Raw genomic sequence first — 19246 nt, forward strand, 5'->3', positions numbered from 1 at the left:
GGGCACAGCCCACCCCACCTCCCCTTTTATCGCCATGGTGATGGGAGGGGGTGGTTGAGGGAGCAAAGGAGGGAGGGAAAATGCGGGGCAGGTGAAGGGTGGGGGGAGTGGGCAGGAGGGGGTGGCAGTGGAAGCCAGCCAGAGCAAGAGGGGGAGAGGAGAGCTCTGCGCCTTTCTCACCCAGAGGGGCTCTCGGCTTCATCTCCTCTCTGCGTCCTGCCCGCCCGAGGGCTCCCAGAGCGAAGAAGGGCTGGCCCACTCCCCTGCAGCTGGCCCTGTGACCTCGGAGGGTGAGGGGTCTGACCATCTGGGAATCAACTGCAAGATGGCCACATGGAAGGCAGCTGGTGAACAGCTGCTAGGCCTTGTCCTGCTTCTGGATATACCAAGTGCCCCAAACCATTGAATCTCAGGGTCACGGACCCAATCTCCCAACCTTGGCAGCGGCCCCCCTAGATACTGATCCAGTGTCAGCCCGAGGTCCTCAGTGATGGTGACTTTCTCACCTGGGCCCTCTGGGGACCTCTAGTTGTCAGAAAGGGCTTCCTTATACTAGGTAGAAACCTGTCTTCCTCTTACCTCCACACACAGGCCTATTAGTACTGCTCCTTGGGGCTGTACCACGAAATAAGGTAGGCTTTTAATAAATAGTGGGGCAGCGGGTGGAGATAACAATCTGACACTTCTTGACTTGAGATATTTGGAGAAAGCTGTCAAGAAGGTAATTCTGTTGGAAAGAACACAGTCCATAGTTCAAAAGGTACTCAAAGCTAAGTGGAAGAACTGGATGGGAAGCAATTCTGGCCATTGCACGCTGTCTGGGAGACAGGACATCTCAAGATGCAAAGGTCCTGGGCGCCACCTTGATGCCAACAGAGGAGGTCACAGACAAGGCCTTCCGCGTGGCGTGTTTCAGCAAACTACCCAGCCCAGCAGACAGAGGCCAGAGTCAGAATTTGCCAAGGGAATGTGCCTGGTCCTGGTGTGTATGGCTCTGCTGCAAGCTAGAGAAACCCCCATCATCAAACAGGATTCTCTTGAGGGGAAGGGTCCAGTCATGTGTTCTTATCAAATATATAGAGAGGAAGAGGCCGCCTCGTTTGGGGGCTAGCCCCCATAGTTTGGGGAGACTCAAGGGTTCAGGGCTGACTGGGCTCCTCCAATTAGCAAGGTTACAAGTTCCAGCCTACATTCTGGGAAGGCCACCAGGAAGGCCTCAGGGCTGCTTCTGGCCTCCCAGCATAGCTCTTCTTCCCAAGGTGGGTCAGCCCCAAGGTTTCATAGGACAGGAAAGGTAAGAGAGGGGTGGGAAGCAAACTCTACCATGGAGGAAGGAGGTTGAATTTAGGGCTCCCTTGCTACGCTGTTGTTCCTCCCACCACCACACCGCCTGGGGAGGCCCAGGGGGCAGGCTGCTTGGGCAGGCACTTTGAACAGGTGCGGTTTAAGCACACCAGGCCCCAGAGATAAGCGGAGGCTTGCGGTCATGCTAATGAAGGCCACATCCTACGCTCAAGAGCAGTTGTTTCAAAATGCTGGGGCCCTGGCGAGTGTTGAAGAGGGCCTTGCTTCTTGTGTGGGAGAGAAAAGGGAGATTAGTCCAAGGCTCCCTGTTTGAACGGTGCCAAAGCCTCAGCTGTCAGGGAAGGCAGGCATACCTGCTGTTGTCTCTTCCCATTCAGCACCAGGGCTCCTGCCCAAATGCTCATGTCCAGATTGTATTTATGACTGTTTTAAGAAGGAGTGACAGAGCCTTTTAATATCCCTGACAGCCCAGGATGTTTTAATAGATGGTGGAGCTGGGCTACAGGAGGTAAGGAAAAGGAGCCGAGTCACTGAGCGAGCTGTCAGGCCTGGTTTCTATGACAGACCCGCTGATCCACTCTCCGACAAAATAAAATACGGGCCTGCGTCTCTCCTCGGCCCCGTCAAGTTGACAGACAGTCTGTCACTATTGTATGTCATCTTTCACCTTCTAATCACTTGGGCTTAGGGGACCTGCATTTAACGGGGAGTCCCTACAGGATTTCCAACCCACCCTGCCTCTGGAGCATCAAGGCCTCTGCTTCAACTGCCCCAGAGTTCCAGCTGGGGTTCTCCAATATTTTTCAATTTCGAGCACTACTTCCCTATCTTCAGAGTTCCACTTCACTTGTTGCTGGTTGTTAGAGGTGATTATAGGTCTTACAGAAAGGCTCAATCACCTGTAAAAACAGATGGGGTAGGTGGTAGGGATGATTGCACAACAATGTGGAAGTATTTAATGCCGATGAATTGTATGCTCAGAAAGGGTTAAAGTGGTCAACTGTGTGTTATGAGCTGGGTCACATTATCTTTTTTTTTTTTTTTTTAAGAATTTATTTATTCATAGACAGAAAGAGAGAGAGAGAGGCAGAGACACAGGCAGAGGGAGAAGCAGGCCCAACGCAGAGAGCCTGATGTGGAACTCGATCCTGGGACTTCAGGATCACTCCCTGGGCCACAGGCAGGAACTAAACCCCTAAGCCACCCAGGGATCCCCACATTATCTTAACCACACACAGAGTAAGAAACAGATACTTTGGGGGCGCCTAGGTGGTTCAGTGGTTGAGTGTCTGACTTTGGTTCAGGGTGTGATTCCAGGATCCTGGGGTCAAGTCCTGCATCAAGCTCCCCGCCAGGGAGCCAGCTTCTCCCTCTGCCTGTGTGTCTGCCTGTGTGTCTCTCATGAATAAATAAATAAAATCTTAAAAAAAAAAAAAAAACAGATACTGTCAATCTCTGATGCCTTCTAATGTGGGTGTCCCACAGTGTATGCCTATAACCTGTATAACCTGTTGTCTGACTATTCCCAAGTTTCTATTCCCATGAAAATGCTCTGCCCCCACCTCCTGCTTCTTTACCTCTTCCCCCATTCTCTAGGGCTAATCAGCCTCAAGGTCAGTTTTGGAGTTGAACATCTGGAGGCTCCTTTTACATGCTTTTCTGGGACTAGGTTTGTGGCTAAAGCCTCTTTGGTCCTAAGAGTATATCCTGACAGGTGAGGCCTAAGGGATTCTCGCGCCTTTTTTTTTTTTTTTTTTTTTTTTGGTGGTGGTGGTGGGGAAAGGACAGCAAATCTCAGTGTCACCACCTGTTCTTTCTGGAGTGGCTGAAAAAAAAACCCCAGAGGGACCACGAAGTCCTCCTTCCTCACATATCATCTGCTCCCCCTCATCAGGGCTTCATCCTTCCGACCCCACCGACAAATGCCCACTGTGCCGAATGTTAAGGGGCAGCATTCCTGCTCCACTGTCCCAGTCCCGAGGGCTGCAGCTACAGAGCAGAGCCTCCCTTCAGCCTTGCCAGTCCCCGGCTCTGCGTTCAAGTCCTCTGCCAGGAGAGAGTTAAGGGCTTGGGTTTAATTTGCCCGTTAATCACAGTTAAAAGAAGTAATGAGCGTCTCCCCAAAGCCTGGGTGTTTCTCTGCAGATTAAGCAGCAATTTGCATAGCCCCTTTATTCATTCCCACCTTCCCCTGTGGGGCGGCTTGTCCTTTCAGACACAGCCAAGCGCAGCCCCCGGCGGGAGCGCTGTGACAAATGGCTTTGCTGCACGTGGTTTGGGCGAGAGGGAGGGAGGGGCAGGCTGGGAGGAGAGGGCAGCTCCCGACAGTAATGGATAGCTGGGCCGTTAAATAGTGCAGAACTTTTTATTAGACACACAGGAGAAGTTTAAATATTCAAACTGGTTTTCTTTGAAGCCTGGGGAATGAGGGGAGGGTGGCAGGCAGGATAAGTAAGAGTTTACTCAGGGCCAATTTACCCAGGGAGGCCGGGCTCATCAGCGCAGAGGAAGGGCACCTGGAGGACAGGCGTGGGTCTGCGGTCAGCTGGCACCCAGCCTCCGTGGCCCCGGAGCGGCCCTGACCCCCTCCCGATGGGCTGCGGGATCCTCCAGGCGGGACGGCAACCTGGGGCCTGACCCCACAGCACGCAGAGCAGTCTGCTTGGAGCCCAGCATCGGAGCGGCATTCCATCGTGGGGACTGACCTCAGCTTCAGAGCAGAAGCAACGGTGTCTCCCAAAGGATGGGACAACAGCCCTACTCCTCTGCTCTCCAGGAGAGCCCTTCACTAAACAGGGAGAGAGGACGGAGGGAGCCCGGGACACGTACAGGGCAGGTGCTCCCACTGGAAAGCACGTAGAAAGGATTTCAGGTTGACCACCGGTCCATCATAAAAGCCTAGTTAAACCCAATTTCCTTCCCAACTTCCCATGTTTGCGGGATTCTTCAATTTTGCTAACTCATGGGCCCCACGACAGTAATATTTTAGAGGTCAAAGTCACTTTAGAGATCATTAAGACAACTGAAGTTTGGAGAAGTTAATTTTGAGATTCCAAAGGGCACACAAAAGTGAGCGAGAGCCAGTTCCTATCCTCAGGCAGCTCAGGGTGGAGCACAGGTGCCAGGATTGCACTGTGACGCCGTGACAGAGAGGTGAAGGGCATCTCCACATGGCTTCGGGATGCTGCTGAGGAAGAGGGGCTCATCCTGTCGGGGCCTGGAAATGTCCACAGAGATGTATTTGGGCCTTGTCTGAGGTGGGGCAGGAAGGCTAGGAGGGGGCCAAGAAGTGGGTTGGGGCTTGAGGACACATGTGGGTTTGGTGTCGTGGGTGGATGCCCAGGCTGGAAAGGAGATAGAGATCCAATTACCAAGGCTGGCCTGATACTCTAGGAGCTTAGGGAGCTAAGGGGGCGTCAGAGTGTCTAAGCAGGGGAATGATGAGGGTGAGAAAGCAGGGGCCAGGAGCCTGCTGCTTGACCTATAGAAAATATCAGATAGGGATGAAGAGTGGAATGGAGAAAGCTATGGGTTTGGTTCAGGATATTTAGGGATACCTGGGACATACAGAGCTGACACCCAAACACAAGTTTCTGACTTTAAGTCCAGGTTCTTTTGGGTCCATCCCCTCTCACAACAGCTGACTGTGGAGTCTTACTGGGCCAGTGGCCATCTAGGCACTGTACGCTCTTGCCATGGCTCCCTACCCTGAGGCCAGCAGTATCATTTTATACGGGAAGGAAAGAAGGCCCAGAGAGGTCCAGGGACTTGCCCAAGATCACATGGTGGCAAGAACAGAGCCAGGATTTGACCCAGGCGGTCCAGATCTAGAGAATGTGCTAATTATCATGATGCTTTGCCTGTTTCCTTCCTAACCTACTACAATTATCAGGTTTCGTATGAGCGTGTACAGGAATGTGGAGAGAATGGGTGGCAATTAAATGAAATAAAAATTAGTGACAAGACAAGCAGATGCAGATGAGGAGTCAGGGAAGAGCCACAGGACCTGTGTTTCTAGGGGGGAGACTGAAGCAACATCTGGGAATTAAGGAGAGAGACAGAAAGGGGAGCAGGGAGGTACATGTAAGGGAACAAGCAGGACTGCAGCCCCCACCCCGGCATGGTGGGGGTGCTTTGCTTTGGTCCTTGGCTCTAGGCCATTCTCTCAGTGAGAATTCCCTTCTGCATGACAGAGAGAATCCCTGCCCACACTGGCCATGGGGAGCTAGTTCTAGATGGGTAGGACCCGATCTCCTCGGCAAGCCCTTAGTGGGCAGCCAGAAGCCAGATGAACAGCTGTCAGCACTCCGCTTAGCTCCTGGTCGTGGCCACCATCACAAGCTGCGGTGCAAAGGAATCCTACTTCTGTGGACTCTGACTAGAGCAGCACTTGGAGAAGACGTGGGAAGAAAGGCTTCATGTGAGCAGAGAGACGGTAATGGGGCTTGGGCAGCTGGATTTAGCAGGGAGAGAGGATCTAGGAAAACTGACTCTGCCCCATTGTCTGAAGGAAGGTGACAAGTGAGCTGAGTGGTGAGAGAGACTGAAATCTTCCCTGGAAAAAGGTGGCATAAAAGTGAACATGAGGGCAGGTGGCTCAGCGATTTAGCACCACCTTCCGCCCAGGGCGTGATCCTAGGGACCCGGGATTGGGTCCCATGTCGGGCTCCCTGCCTGGAGTCTGCTTCTCCCTCTGCCTGTGTCTCTGCCTGTGTGTGTGTGTGTGTGTGTGTGTGTGTGTGTGTGTGTGTCTTTCATGAATAAATAAATAAAATCTTAAAAAAAAAAAAAAGTGAACATGAAGGTAGGGTGTGCACTTGGCAATACGATTCACACCAAACTAAGGATAAATCTTGGTCCGCCTCCTCCTCCTCTCCCAGAACATTTTCTCGAAGCCCCAGAATCTGACTGCTCAGAACTTGGTCTTCAAGCTCCACAAAGAACCTCCCACCATTCCCTTCCTGGAAGGCAAGTTAGACCGGGATGAAGAGTCCCTAACCACTGTTTCACAAACCAAAACTAAGAGCTCACATTTGTTCAGGAGTGCTTTCTCTGTGCCAGACAGCATTCTGAGAACTCTGTGTGTGTTAACTCGTTTAATCCTCACAATGAATTGTCAGGCAATTCAGAGAAAAGCAAGTGGGGACCCAACTGCAATCAGAGCAATGCTAAGGGGAATCTGGGAGCAGATCTGCAAGACACAGTACTGTTCTCCTATGGGGTAAAGGAGCCGGGTGGGATCTCCAATGTCTCAGCGTGGCTGGGAAAGTGGGTTCCAGGAAGTGAAGCCCAGGCCAAAAGGCTAGGAGCTAAAGGTTCTGGACAAGACTAATGTTATAGGGTTAGAGACTTTTAAGAGACAATTGACATTGGGGTGCCTGGGTGCCTCAGTCGGTTGGGCACGTACCTTCAGCTCATGTCATGATCTTGGGGTCCTAGGATCGAGCCCCGTGTCGGGGCTCCCTGTTTGCTTCTCCCCCTACCCCACCCTGCTCATGCATTCTCTTTTTCAGATGAATAAATATAATCTTTAAAAAACAAAACAAAACAAACCCAATTGACATCAGTGTAGGGTAGGCCTTCATTTTACCAGCTAAGCAGTGGATGAGGTCTGATCCCTGTGAGAACAGTCCCCTAACCACACCACTTAACAAGGTGCCCCAAATCTGCTGAGAGAAGCCTATCTAAACCCACTTCCCCTCCTGTGAAGATGGCCACACCTCAGCCTGTATGACTTCCTGCCATCAACCCCAGGCAGAGCAGAGCAGGCAGGCAGGCAAGGTGCTCCTCCGGCAGGGCAGGAGCAGGAAATTTTAAGGCCTGAAACTGGTCCACTGTTGTCACATGGTTCACAGGGCTTCTCCCTGCAGCTAGGTTCCTGGAAGCGACAGCATCCATCCATGTAGCAGCTGGTGATTGGACGAGGGACACTGACCAGGCGAGGGTAGCAATGCCTTGGTGAGTGGATGGCTGCTGCAAGAGGCAGGCCAGAAGGCCGGTGGAGCCAGCAGCCGAACAGGTGGGACAGGAGGTAGCAGCCACCCTCTCAGAGGGAAAGGGCCTAAGAGACTCAGCTTCCTAGGCCGCACATGTCCACAAAGACGGAGGGCAGGGTACAGCCCACCCGGTCCCTGTTACATCCTTCGATTCTAAGGACAGCTTTACCTCGACATTCCGCACGGGTTGTTTTTCCTTTTCCAATTCCTAGAGTAATTTCAGCCCCCGATACCTCCAAAAGGAGGTGAACACGCAAAGATTGGGGGGAAGCGATGGGCTGACATTAATTGATAGGAGCGGCTCTGAGCAGTTCATGCTGCCTTATCTCTCTCTCCTTTGGATAGCGTGTGTCCGCCGGAGTCCGCGGGGTCGGTGATTAATAGGGGCCATCACTCACTGTCCAGGACGGCTGAAAGGCAGCAGGGAGGGGGCGGCCCTCCCCAGAACTGAGATAACAAGCAGCAGGAATAATGAGTGGTGTCACTCCACTTTTCATTTTGATGGAAAGTCATTACGGGAGTCAACGCCAGCGACAAAGAGCCATGAATCAACTGCTCTGCTATGAAATTAAAATCGAATTGCCGGCCACCCCCAACCCCTACCCTTCCTGGGAAATGGGGATGGGTAGGTGGCTGGGGAGAGGGGTGCTATCCTGGGGTGGCCTCTACCCAATCACGGTGCTGGCAGTTATGGGGAGGAAGTGAACAGGCAGCTAGCTAGCAAAGGTGACAACTCCTGTCTCCACCTTGTTTATCAGACCCTTCCTCCCAAACCACATCTTCCCTCTGCCTGGAGGTAAGCTGTGATTAAAAGGAAAATACAGCTTTGCTTGGCTCCAACAAGGCTGCCACTTGACTACTACCCTTGGGCTTCTGGCCTGAGCAGGGCAGTCTAGCCTGGCCATGGACAGGAAAAGGGGCCCAGCCAATGGAGATCCCCAAGAGCCCCCTGCGGAACCACTTGTAGATACTAATCTAGGGCCCTGCCTGTCACAAGAAAGGGGGGGAAGTCCCTCCCCCCTTGGGGCTCTGTAGGAACAGCTGGTGGCCTTGGCAGCCCACTGGATCAAGAGCCCAAACAGGTGCAAAGCCTTGATTCAAGGGCCAGAGAAGCACAAACTGTCAGTAGTGAAGCAAGAGCCTCTTCCTTTTTTATTAAGTCCAACTAGATGATGAGAAGCCCCAGAAACTGTGGTCTCAGACTGAGGGTCGTAGGGCCAATCAAGATAGCTTCTTGCCAGAGAGTATAGCAAGTGTCAAAGGTCACCATCGAGGAGATGGCTCCTTCACGTGGCTTTCCATCCTCCAATCCCCTGGTCTCTGGCTAGGAAGGGCCCTGCCACTTCAGCCCAGGCTGTCTTCCCCTCCTGCCAGAAGGCTGGGAAGACGGGCAGGTGGACCTGTGGAGGCTGTCACAGAGAAGTTCCCATCAGGTTCACGGGGCGCCCACCGTACCTCTTGGAAATGTCAGCTTCGATCTGAAAGACAGTGATACCAAGTGGGTAGAAGCAGAGAGGAAAAGGTGCCTCGTTCTGTATAATCTGGGGGTCCTCCCCTTGGGCAGGTTTGCCTTTCCTGTCTTACCAGCTTCTGAAGCTCCTTGGTCTTCTCTAGCAGTAGATCTAGCTTGGGCTCCAGGGCTGCCTGCTCCTGAAGTGCTTCCTGCTGCTTCTGCACCATCAGCTCTTTCTTCAAAGCCAGCAGCTGGGACTGCTTCAGCTTTTGCTGGAGAAACCCCGTCACTCGATCCACATACCTGTGCGGGGCACTCGGGTTAAGCGTCTGAGGCAGCTGAGTAGCCTGAGTATCCCCATTCATCTACTGGGAAAGGCAAAGGCAACCAAATCCCTGCCCAGCGACTTGGCCTCCACCCCCTTCATTCCCTTCCTGCAAGGTTTATGGCTCCTACTTCTCCTGTCTTACTTGGGAAGCAGAGCCTGCCTGCATATGTCAAACCACCCCATCCTGCCCCAAGAGAACCCTGGATCCCAGCTGTGACAGAGCTGCCATGGGAGGCAGAGAAGAGCTCTGAGGAGTCATGGAGAAGGGGAACGCAAAGAGTCAGGGCTGCTCAAGATGGCAGCACGCCACATCACGCTCCGGAAGAGCCCAGTGTCAATAGGAAAGCCAGACCTTGGGGAGGCCAGGATCATAAACAGGTGTTGCATTCGAAGACTGGTGAGCCGGCCAATCAGGTCCTGTAGTGTCGACACCATGGTAACCATCTTCTCCTTGGTCTGGCCCTGCAGGATGGCTGGAGCTAGTTGGAACTGGCTCACAGACAAAATGTCTGCCTCCTCACTCATCTCCACGGCTCTCTGCGACAAGAAGATCTCGAGCTGAGGGCAGAAGAGGATCTGGTTGACACCAAGAAGAGAATTCAGAGGCTAAGCCCTCAGACTGCTCATAATGCAAGAATGAGATGTGAGGGCTAGACTCCTGGTGAGGAGGGATTATTTCTTCTGAACACTTTAATTGCTAGAAACTTACCAACTATGACGTGAGAGCCTGAAGCAGCCTCCACCGCTAATCTCCCGCCCCTCCTGCTATCTCACTCCCCACCACCCCCAGCCCTGGACACCTCTCCTTCTTCCCAACATGTGGCTCAGATAACTATAAACACAGAGATTTGACGGGTTCTCTCTGTCCCAGTGAAGGTATTTTCTCTCTGTGAGAGGAATGAGATTCAGGGAACTGGAATCCATATTTGAGAAGCCTGGACTAAGAAAGGGCTGGGAAGAATCTGGGAACCAGCCACATATCTTATCACTCTTATTCTAACCAGAGAAACTCCAACCTTTTGTCCTCCTTTGCCCTGGAGTCTAAGAGGAGCCTCTCTGAGCAAAAAGAAAAGGGAACAGGTGAGGACTATGAACACAGATGAGGCCCTCACCAGCCACCAGGCCACTGGGAGGGGAACAGATGGAGATGAACACAAGCGGGAAGGGTCCATCCACAGAGGATGAAGGTACCTCCATGAGCTCATCGATGAACTGATTCCGGGTCTCGGGGTATTCGAGAAGTGTCAGGGCGTCTGGGCCCCTAGCAACACCTTCTGGAGCTGCCAGGAAGAGAGTCAGACAAATGATAAAGTCGCTGGGGACCAGAGAAAAAGACCCTCAACTTTGAGAAGTTCTGGTGGGCTAATATGGACAAAAACTCATTGCAGAAGCTACTTGATGTCTCACCCCAGGGTGAGGGGAAGGGTTACCTTTTCCCATTGTCTTAACTCGAATCACACACTACTTCCAACTGCCAGTCTGGGAGGAGGACCACAGAGCTGGCTTTAGGGCCTGGAAAGGGCCCCTCAGCTCTGTCGGCCACGAAGTTTCATCCTGCACCGCCCTCTAGTGGCTCCATCAGGGAGCCTGCTTCTCCTTCTGTCTGTCTGTCTCTCTCTCTCTGTCTCTCATGAATAAATAATTTTTTTTTTAATTTTTATTTTTTATTTATGATAGTCACAGAGAGAGAGAGAGAGGCAGAGACACAGGCGGAGGGAGAAGCAGGCTCCATGCACCGGGAGCCTGATATGGGATTCGATCCCGGGTCTCCAGGATCACGCCCTGGGCCAAAGGCAGGCGCCAAACCGCTGCGCCACCCAGGGATCCCCTCTCATGAATAAATAAATAAAATCTTTAAAATACTTTTTTTAGAACTTCCGTTACTCTACTCTCACATCATCATCATGATTTTGAGAAAACAGTTAGATGTGTGAGCAGCCCAATCTTGGCAGTGCATTTTTTTGTTTCCAGAGACACAGGGACCTTTGAGCATCCACTCCTGCCAAAGCTACAGGGAGGAGGGCACTTACCCTGGGTTCCGGCTTCCAGCACTGTGATCTGCAAAGCTGCGTCATCTCCCCAGTCAATCCCATCACCTCCAGCTTCCTGGGTGGAAAGCAAAGAAGCTCAGCAGGGTTGCAAGAATCTTCCCCAGCAAAGGGAGACAGAATAAACCAAAACCAAATCCTTGATAAGCTCAATATGCCTGCACATTTCAACTGTATGAAGGACTTGCAGCCACATATGTTGCTACCCTCATCCCTGCTTAGAGTTACCACCTGCCAAGACCCCCACATACCAGGAGAAAAGGGGTCAAATGCCCCCCCTTGGACTATACCTCGCCTGAGGTCTACGGGCAACATCTTTTTGTTTTTTAAGTTTTTTTGTTTAACTTGAGAGGCGGGGCGGGGGGGGGGGGGGGCTGGGCAGCAGAGGGAGAAGCAGGCTTCCTTCAGGGAGCCTAACATGGGACTCGATCCCGGGTCTCCAGGATCACACCCTGGGCTGAAGGCGGAACTAAACTGCTAAGCCACCGGGGCTGCACACTTCAGGTAACATCTTTAAAGACAGACAACACTTCTCTTGACACCAAAGCAGAGATCACACAGCAAGTCCTCAGAGAGATGGGCTAAGAGGGCTTCCTAACCTTTGAGTCTGATTCCAGGGAGATGCCCCAGTCAATTCCAGCAGCCTGGGCAGAGATGCCAGAATCGGTCCCTTCGGCAGCCACTTCCACTCCAAAGTCGCCCCAGTCAATCTAGCAGGGGAAAAAAGTGTTAGCTTAGAGAAAGTGGGTGAAAAGAAAGGGGTGTGCCTCCCCAGAGGTCTCAGCTGCCCCTCTAGGGGGCGCCAGCACACTGTTGAAGGGCAATGGCTTGGGGGCTCCCTGAAGGACAGCACATCTTCAGAGAGTTCACAGGACAGGATTCCTAGTTCAAGGTCAACCAGCTTGCTGAGTCTCTCTACAACACTCATCTCTGCTCTGGCCTCAAGAAGCCTGGAAAAATAAAGGAGGGCCTTCTGGGCCCTTCCAGCTAGGGTCTCTCGCACCCAAATCCTACTTTCTTCCTTCTGGGACTCTGCACTCAGGTAGAGGTGGAGCTGTGGGGCATGAGGACATGGCTCTCGCCAGGTTTGTCTTACCATGTCTTCTTCCACCTGCTCAGGCAGCTCCTCGAGGTGGGGCCGCTCCACCACAGAGGGTTCTGTCCCCATTCTCCATTCGTACACCGTGGAGTTCCCCCGCCTCTGCACAAACCGCAGCATTGGCAGCACCTGCTCTGTAGGACTGCAACAGAGCACTACCTGACGCTCCTGCTGCACACACGTGAAGCCCACGCGGGGCTCCGGCCTGCACCCCCAGGCCAGATGGGGGAGCTCCCACAGGCTCACGTGTGTAAACCAAAACTCAAAACGTGAGGTGGGAAAAGCCCAAGTAGAGGAGACAGAACAGCCAAGGAAAATAGGTCAACTGTCCCCCCCGCGCTGGAGAGAAACTAAGGTCCTTTACCTTTCACACACAAACCCCACACAGGCCTGGTACAGATCGATGGCTTCACCCAGGGCCTGAGCCCCTGCCCCAATCTCAGCCAGCTGACTCGGCAGGTCTTTCACCAGGGCCAGCAGTTCTCTTCGGACGTTGTCTCCCTAGAGAGGATGGGAGAAGAGGGCTAAGACAGGAGCAGTGGGAAGCACAGTGCAGCGAGCTAAAAAGAACACCCAAAGATTGCAGATGGGTGAGACACTGGCTCAGAAGGGCAAAACTGGCCGAGAAGGGAGCCTCTCCCAAAAGCGAAGGGGCTGGGTTCAGGCCAACAGAGGCGCCAGGTGCCCTCCAGCTCACCGTGATGCCATACTGCTTGCACGAGTGGTAGAACTGCTCCCGCATCTCGGCAGCCCCCGCCTGGCCCTCCTCCTCCTTGCGACTATATTCTTGCTGCAGCTGCTGGCACTTGGCGATCCGCTTCTTCAGTGAGGGGATCTCATAGTTGACATTCCGAACCAGGAGGCTGGAGAGTTCCACTGAAAGGAGCCCAGGAAATTTACCCCAGATGCCCACACCCCGAGGCAAACATGCCCCTGGGACACGTGCAAATACACCCCATGGCAGCAGAGAGCGTGGCTTGGCCTCCCAGCTCCCCCCTCCCAGCCGTGGAACCTCACACAGTCATTCAACCTCGCTAATCCAATCCTGTTCTGTAACATAGGGACAATCATATTTACCATGAGGATTAAGAGAGAGAATCCACATAAAACATGAGTATAATTCCTTGCATTTAGTAGGTGCTTGGTAAGTATGAGCTATTATTATTAAGACTTTGAGGAAACATACCCCAAAGTACCATAAGCCCTGTAATTATGCTCTCAGGCACCCAATGTGGCCCCTCTTCTTCCCAGTGGAGACTAGGGGTGCAGAGGAGGTGGGTCAGTCACCAAGAGGTCAGTAATGAGGACCTACACATACCTGCCAGGCCCGGCCTGGCCAATACCTACTACCTGCCTGGTCTTCCTCCTCCTCCCAATACTCTTTGGGGAACCTCTTTGCCCACCTGGTAAACATCTATACCCCAGCTTCTTCCCCCACAAGGACTGTGCCTCCTAGAAGCCTAGAGTCTCAGAACTCTTGGGAGTGGGCCGCCCCATGGACACCAGGTTTCCCAGGCTAGGCCACTTTACCTAGGTAGGTGTTGTCCTTCTCATACAGGGCTACAATCTCCTGCCAGTCCTGGGTGAGGATAGAAATAGGAAGTGAGCTGGAATGGCGCTCAGCAGCCACATACCAGCTCAAGCCCCAGGGGGGACGCTCCCCAGCCCTCATATCACATCAGACACAGACCTCTTCTTCATAACACTGGCTGGACACCCCCACACACTTCCTTTTAAGAATGTGGCATCAACAAGTGCTCCCCAAAGCAGTAGGACTGAAAACGTAAACCCAGGCATAGGATCTACTTTGGAATAAACTTTGGGGGCAAAGAGAAAGCTCAGGAAACAGTCTTACATAGGCATCTGCACTGGACCCTTAGCGAGACCAGAGACTCTGACCCTGCAGCTTTGCCCACACTTGCCTTCATTCGCTGTGAAGAGTACCGGCCAAAAATATTTTTTGTGGAGGCTTCAGTGCCTTTGAGAAGGTCCACAATCCTTAGGCAGTGGAAGTAGTGAATGTCTAAAAAGCAACGAAAAACAAAGACTTTGGGAATTATAGTATTTTCCCCACCTACTCTGAGCACATGGCTAACTGATGAATATGCTGAGAACTTTAGCATGTATAGCTCTCCCTCTCAGCATTCTGTGTTGGAAGAAACTGGCATCTGTACCCCAAAAATAAATCTCTCTCTAGGGGTCAGCCCTACAGCTAAACAACAAGGGGGCGGCTCAGCTGATATCCAGTGCTCCAGGAAAGAGGGGCTCTGGTAATGTAGCCCAGAAGCACTCACAGGATCCAGAGAGCAGCTGGGCGATCTCCTCGCTCTCTGGCATGTCCTGGATGGCAGCATTGATCTTCTCTCGGATGGTCAACACCAGACTCTGCCATTTCAGACTGCAGTGCCTTCTGTCCACCAGCCAGTCTGTGTGAGAAGCACCCACATCACAGCATTCCCACTGACACAGCCAGAAGCCCACCACTAATTCAGGTGAAATATGCTAAGACACTGGCTAAAAGTTATATGTATATTGGTTAAGGTGCAAGCATCATGGGAATAAAGAGAGGCTCTGGAACGCCTGGGTGGCTCAGTGGTTGAGAGTCTGCCTTCGGCTCAGGATGTGATCCCGAGGTCCTGGGATTGAGTCCAGCATCAGGCTCCCGGCAGGGAGCCTACTTCTCCCTCTACCTGTGTCTCTGCCTCTTTCTTGGTCTCATAAATGAATAAATAAAATTAAAAAAAAAAAAAGAGAGAGAGGCTCAAAGGGACCCTTGGGGTTAAACAGACCCCACCGCAGCATGACCCCAAGATCATGACCCGAGCCGAAGACAGATATGAGCCACCCAGGCGCCCCATTGTATGACTTTTATAGAGCAACTGCCTCCACGCAGGGATAAAGAAAAACTTTAAATTGGTCCTGACATCAAAGTGCCACTTTTGACCACTCTAAATTCTCCATAATATTTTTGCTTCCATGGGTAATTATATCTTTCTTACTGACAGAGGATGCTTTCAACTTCCACTTCCTCAGGGCTGGGATTAACCATGACAATGGAAAATACAAGATGATTATGCCAAGTACCGGATGAATGAACAACTGTAAAGCCCCTAATACCTGCAGCGCCCTAAGGACTAGGTAACACTGGTACTCTCAACAGTGAAGAACTGCCTGGCACCACAAGAACACCAACGTGACTGACCTCCTGGACTCTGGGCCCAGATCTGTTTTTAGGAGAGGGTGTGGGTGGATGAGAGCCATGCATGTTTCCTCAGTAGGAGACAGCTAAGAGCTAGTCAGATGGTCCTGGCTTCTAATTATTAACCCCCCCCCCCTTTTTAAGATTGATTTATTTATTTGAGAGAAAGAGAGAGCATGTGAGCGTGGGGGGGGGGTAGAAGGAGAGAGAACCTTAGGCAGACTCCCCACTGAGCACAGAGCCCAACATGGGGCTTAATCCCACAACCCAGAGACCATGACCTGAGCCAAAATCAAGACCCTTAACTGAGCCACCGAGGTGCCCCTAATTATCAACTTTAAGTCTCTCAACCATTCTGTGCGTCAAGTTTCCCCACATATAAAATGTAGATAAGATATTGAACACAAGAGAGAATGGAATACTGTGCCTGGCATATGACAAGGACTCAATAAATCCAAGTAAAATATGCTCATTTTTACAATGTCAAGTGCCTAAAACAGCACCTGGTAGAGCAAAGACTCAACGAATGGTTGTTGTTTTCCTGGTCCTTTCCATAGCCAATGACAAGTTCATGCACCAAGAGTGCACAAGTGCTGAAGAACTGGGACAAATCTGAATTTGTCTCCGTTATGGGGACACCTGTCCCAGCCGCTTCCGGCTCAGTGGTTGAGCATCTGCCTTTGGCTCAGGGCCTGATCCCGGGGTCCTGGGATTGCCTGCATCAGGCTTCCCACAAGGAGACTGCCTCTCTCTCTCTCTTGAATACATACATAAATAAAAATATATTTTAAAAAAGAAGCTCCAGGGCAGCCTGGGTGGCTCAGCGGTTTAGCTCCTGCCTTTGGCTCAGGGCATGATCCTGGAATCCCGGGATTGAGTCCGAAGTCGGGCTCCCTGCATGGAGCTTACTTCTCCCTCTGCCTGTGTCTTTGCCTCTCTCTCTCTCTGTGTGTCTCTCATGAATAAATATATCTTTTTAAAAAATTAAAAAAAAAAAGCTCTATTACGTGGCCACTGCATAGAACTCACTAAATAGTCCACAGTAGTGAACTGAGAACCCTGCCCTTGTTAACATACCTGCCAACTGATCGAACACTGTGCTCTCACACTAGTTTTCAGCTATATCCCCTCTGCTGTATTCCTCTGAAACCTTCAGAAAGAAAAACTCTGTAGATACAGTAGAACTAGAAGGGGATGAGGTAGTCAGACGTCATTTTTTTTTTTTAGGATTTTATTTATTCATGAGAGACAGAGAGGCAGAGACACAGGCAGAGGGAGAAGTAGGCTCCATGCAGGGATCCCGACATGGGACTCGACGTGGGACTCGACCCCGGGTCTCCAGGATCAGGCCCTGGGCTGAAGGCGGCGCTAAACCTCTGAGCCACCCGGGCTGTCCTAGTCAGATGTCATCTTAATGACAAAACTGACATCAAATCCATTAATGCAATTAGCATTTTACAATCCAGGAGTAGTGCACTTGCCTGGAAGGGTCATATATGAGGAGGTCCTTCCCTGGCTCTGAACTGAGGAGGTATGTATGTATGTATGTATGTATTTATTTATTCTTTTTAAAGATTTTATTTATTCACGAGAGACAGAGAGAGGCAGAGAACCTCTCTCTTGTCTCTCGTGAATAATGAGGAGGTATTTAGATCAGATATAGACAGCAGGAAGGTGGCCTGGCCACTAAAAGGTCTTTGTTCCCAATTGGGTCTATGTCCCTCTTCCTCCTAAAATCAGAGGAAGATGGAAGCTTTTCTCTTAAAAAAAAAGGGGGGGGGGATGCCTGAGTGGCTCAGTGGTTGAGCATCTGTCTTCAGCTCAGGACATGATCCTGGGGTCCTGGGATGGAGTCCCACATCCGGCTCCCTACAGGGAGCCTGCCTCTCCCTCTGCCTATGTCTCCACGGCTCTCTGTGTCTCTCATGAATAAATAATTTCTTTTAAAAGGAGGGAAGTTTTTTCTACACAAAAAGCATAGACATTGGAGTCTGACAGACTCGAACTCTAACTTCCTATCTGCCACTTAGTAGCTGACCATCTTTACAGTAAGCCACTAATCTGGGCCTGATGATTGACCGCACGTGTCATGCATGATGTTATACGGTGGAAGCTGAAGGTTCAAGTACAGACTATGGACGGTTCCTTCCCGCTCCTCCGAGCGCGGCAGGCAGACGCGGCTGGGAGCAGATCACCGCGAGCGGTCAGCGCCCCAGCAGGGGCCTTGGGGCATCGGGGCTCCCAGCTGTTGGCGACAGGCAGCAAAGGGCAGGGCCTCCCCCTGGCAGCCGGTTGCGCGGGGCGTCCCCTCCTACCGAGCAGCTTGCTGGTCTGGATGTCGATGGGCACGTGCTGATGGTCCTGGTGGGAAACACGCCGGGGAACGGGACGTGAGCGCGCCGAGGGGGCGTGCCACCTGCACGCTCGGTTCAGGGGCCCAACCGCCGCCCTGCAGGGCCAGAATGACGGGCCCGGGGTGGGGGGCGCGCCCGGGAGAGAGGCCGGCGACGCGGGCCAGGAACTGACGGGCCGAATTCAGCCCGGGTCCCCGGAGCAGCCCCCCACAGCCCCCAGCTCCAGGCCCCACACCTGCATCTTTCCTCCACTTCCGCTTCCGGCTGGCGACCCACGCCAGCCCCACCTACAACCAATCCCGCGCGGGGCTAGCGGAGCCTCTGTTTAGGCCCGAACGCGCCTCCTCCGGCCACGTAGCCACCTTCCTCCGAGCCAATCGGGACGCGCGCTCCTCCCCTGGCCACAAGCCCCACCCACCTCGGGGTTCCGAATGGCTGAGCCCGGAGAGGCGGGAGGACGGGAGCCAGCCAATGGGAGACGCGAGGCGGGCTCAGGGCTGGAGAGGGGCGGGGCGCCGAGAAAAGGCTGCAGGGGCGGCGAGCTCGCGGCAGGGGGCGCCCGAGAGCTGATACCCGCCGCTTCCGGCTAGGTGGCCGCCGAGCCTCGGGTGCTAGGATTACCTGGCTCGGGAGAGGGTCCTAGCGCTGACCCTGGACACCCGGAGGCCGTTAGAAATGCCTCCTTCCCGCCTTGCCTGGCTTTACCGTCCGTCGTCGTTTGTGGGTGGCGCTTGTCACATTTTGCCTTCCCGTTGAGTTTCTCTGATAGACGTGTTGAGTACCTGCTACGTGTTGGGTAGATTAGGGCGGGGAAGGGGAGGCATCCCAAAGATAACACCTACATTGAGTCTTTAAAAGAAGAGCTGGGAAAAAAAAAAAAAAAGAGCTGGGGCAGCCCTGGTGGCTCAGCAGTTTAGTGCCGCCTTAGGCCCAGGGCCTGATCCTGCAGTCCCAGGATCGAGTCCCCAGAATCGAGTCCCCAGGATCGAGTCCCACGTTGGGCTCCCTGCAGGGAGCCTGCTTCTCCCTCTGCCTATGTCTCTGCCTCTCTCTCTGTGTCTCTCATGAATAAATAATAAATAAAACCTTTAAATAAATAAATAAATAAATTTTTATGATGGAAGAATTTCAAGAGGGCACCCCGACGGGTCTCACACTGATGATGCTGGTGGTGGCAGTGGCAGTGAAGGCAGGCCAGCATTTGTGAAGTAAAAGTTTGGGGCAAGGAGTGGCCAGCCAGGAGACTGTAAAGGTGGAAAGGTCCTATCATAGGGAGGAGCCTCATGAAGGAACTTGGACTTCACCCCTGCAGACAGGGAGGAACCACTAGAGGAGGGTTTGAAGGGTTTGAAGAGGGGAAGGACCTGTGACCGCAGAGGATAGATTTGCGAGAGATAAGACTGGAGACAGGTAGACTGTCAGGAGGTTATTATTGCAGAGATTAGGGCCTGATGGAGGACAAGA

At 52.5% G+C, this 19246-nt stretch overlaps 1 protein-coding gene across 1 annotated transcript; it reads right to left on the reverse strand.

Annotated features, from left to right (window-relative positions):
* Positions 1-8421: 8421 nt before the first annotated feature.
* On the reverse strand, positions 8422-18129 carry CDK5RAP3 (CDK5 regulatory subunit associated protein 3). Its single transcript, XM_041726994.1, has 14 exons — positions 18018-18129; positions 17744-17789; positions 14524-14655; positions 14152-14252; positions 13760-13808; positions 12927-13105; positions 12594-12730; positions 12227-12371; positions 11730-11840; positions 11113-11188; positions 10274-10362; positions 9435-9640; positions 8886-9057; positions 8422-8779 (listed from the first exon to the last, which is right to left on the reverse strand). Exons 1-14 carry the CDS (start codon positions 18021-18023, stop codon positions 8714-8716), a joined length of 1515 nt encoding a protein of 504 aa, XP_041582928.1. The 5' UTR covers positions 18024-18129; the 3' UTR covers positions 8422-8713.
* Positions 18130-19246: the final 1117 nt, after the last annotated feature.

This window comes from Vulpes lagopus, chromosome 12 (assembly GCF_018345385.1).
Source record: "Vulpes lagopus strain Blue_001 chromosome 12, ASM1834538v1, whole genome shotgun sequence".
NCBI lineage: Eukaryota > Metazoa > Chordata > Mammalia > Carnivora > Canidae > Vulpes > Vulpes lagopus.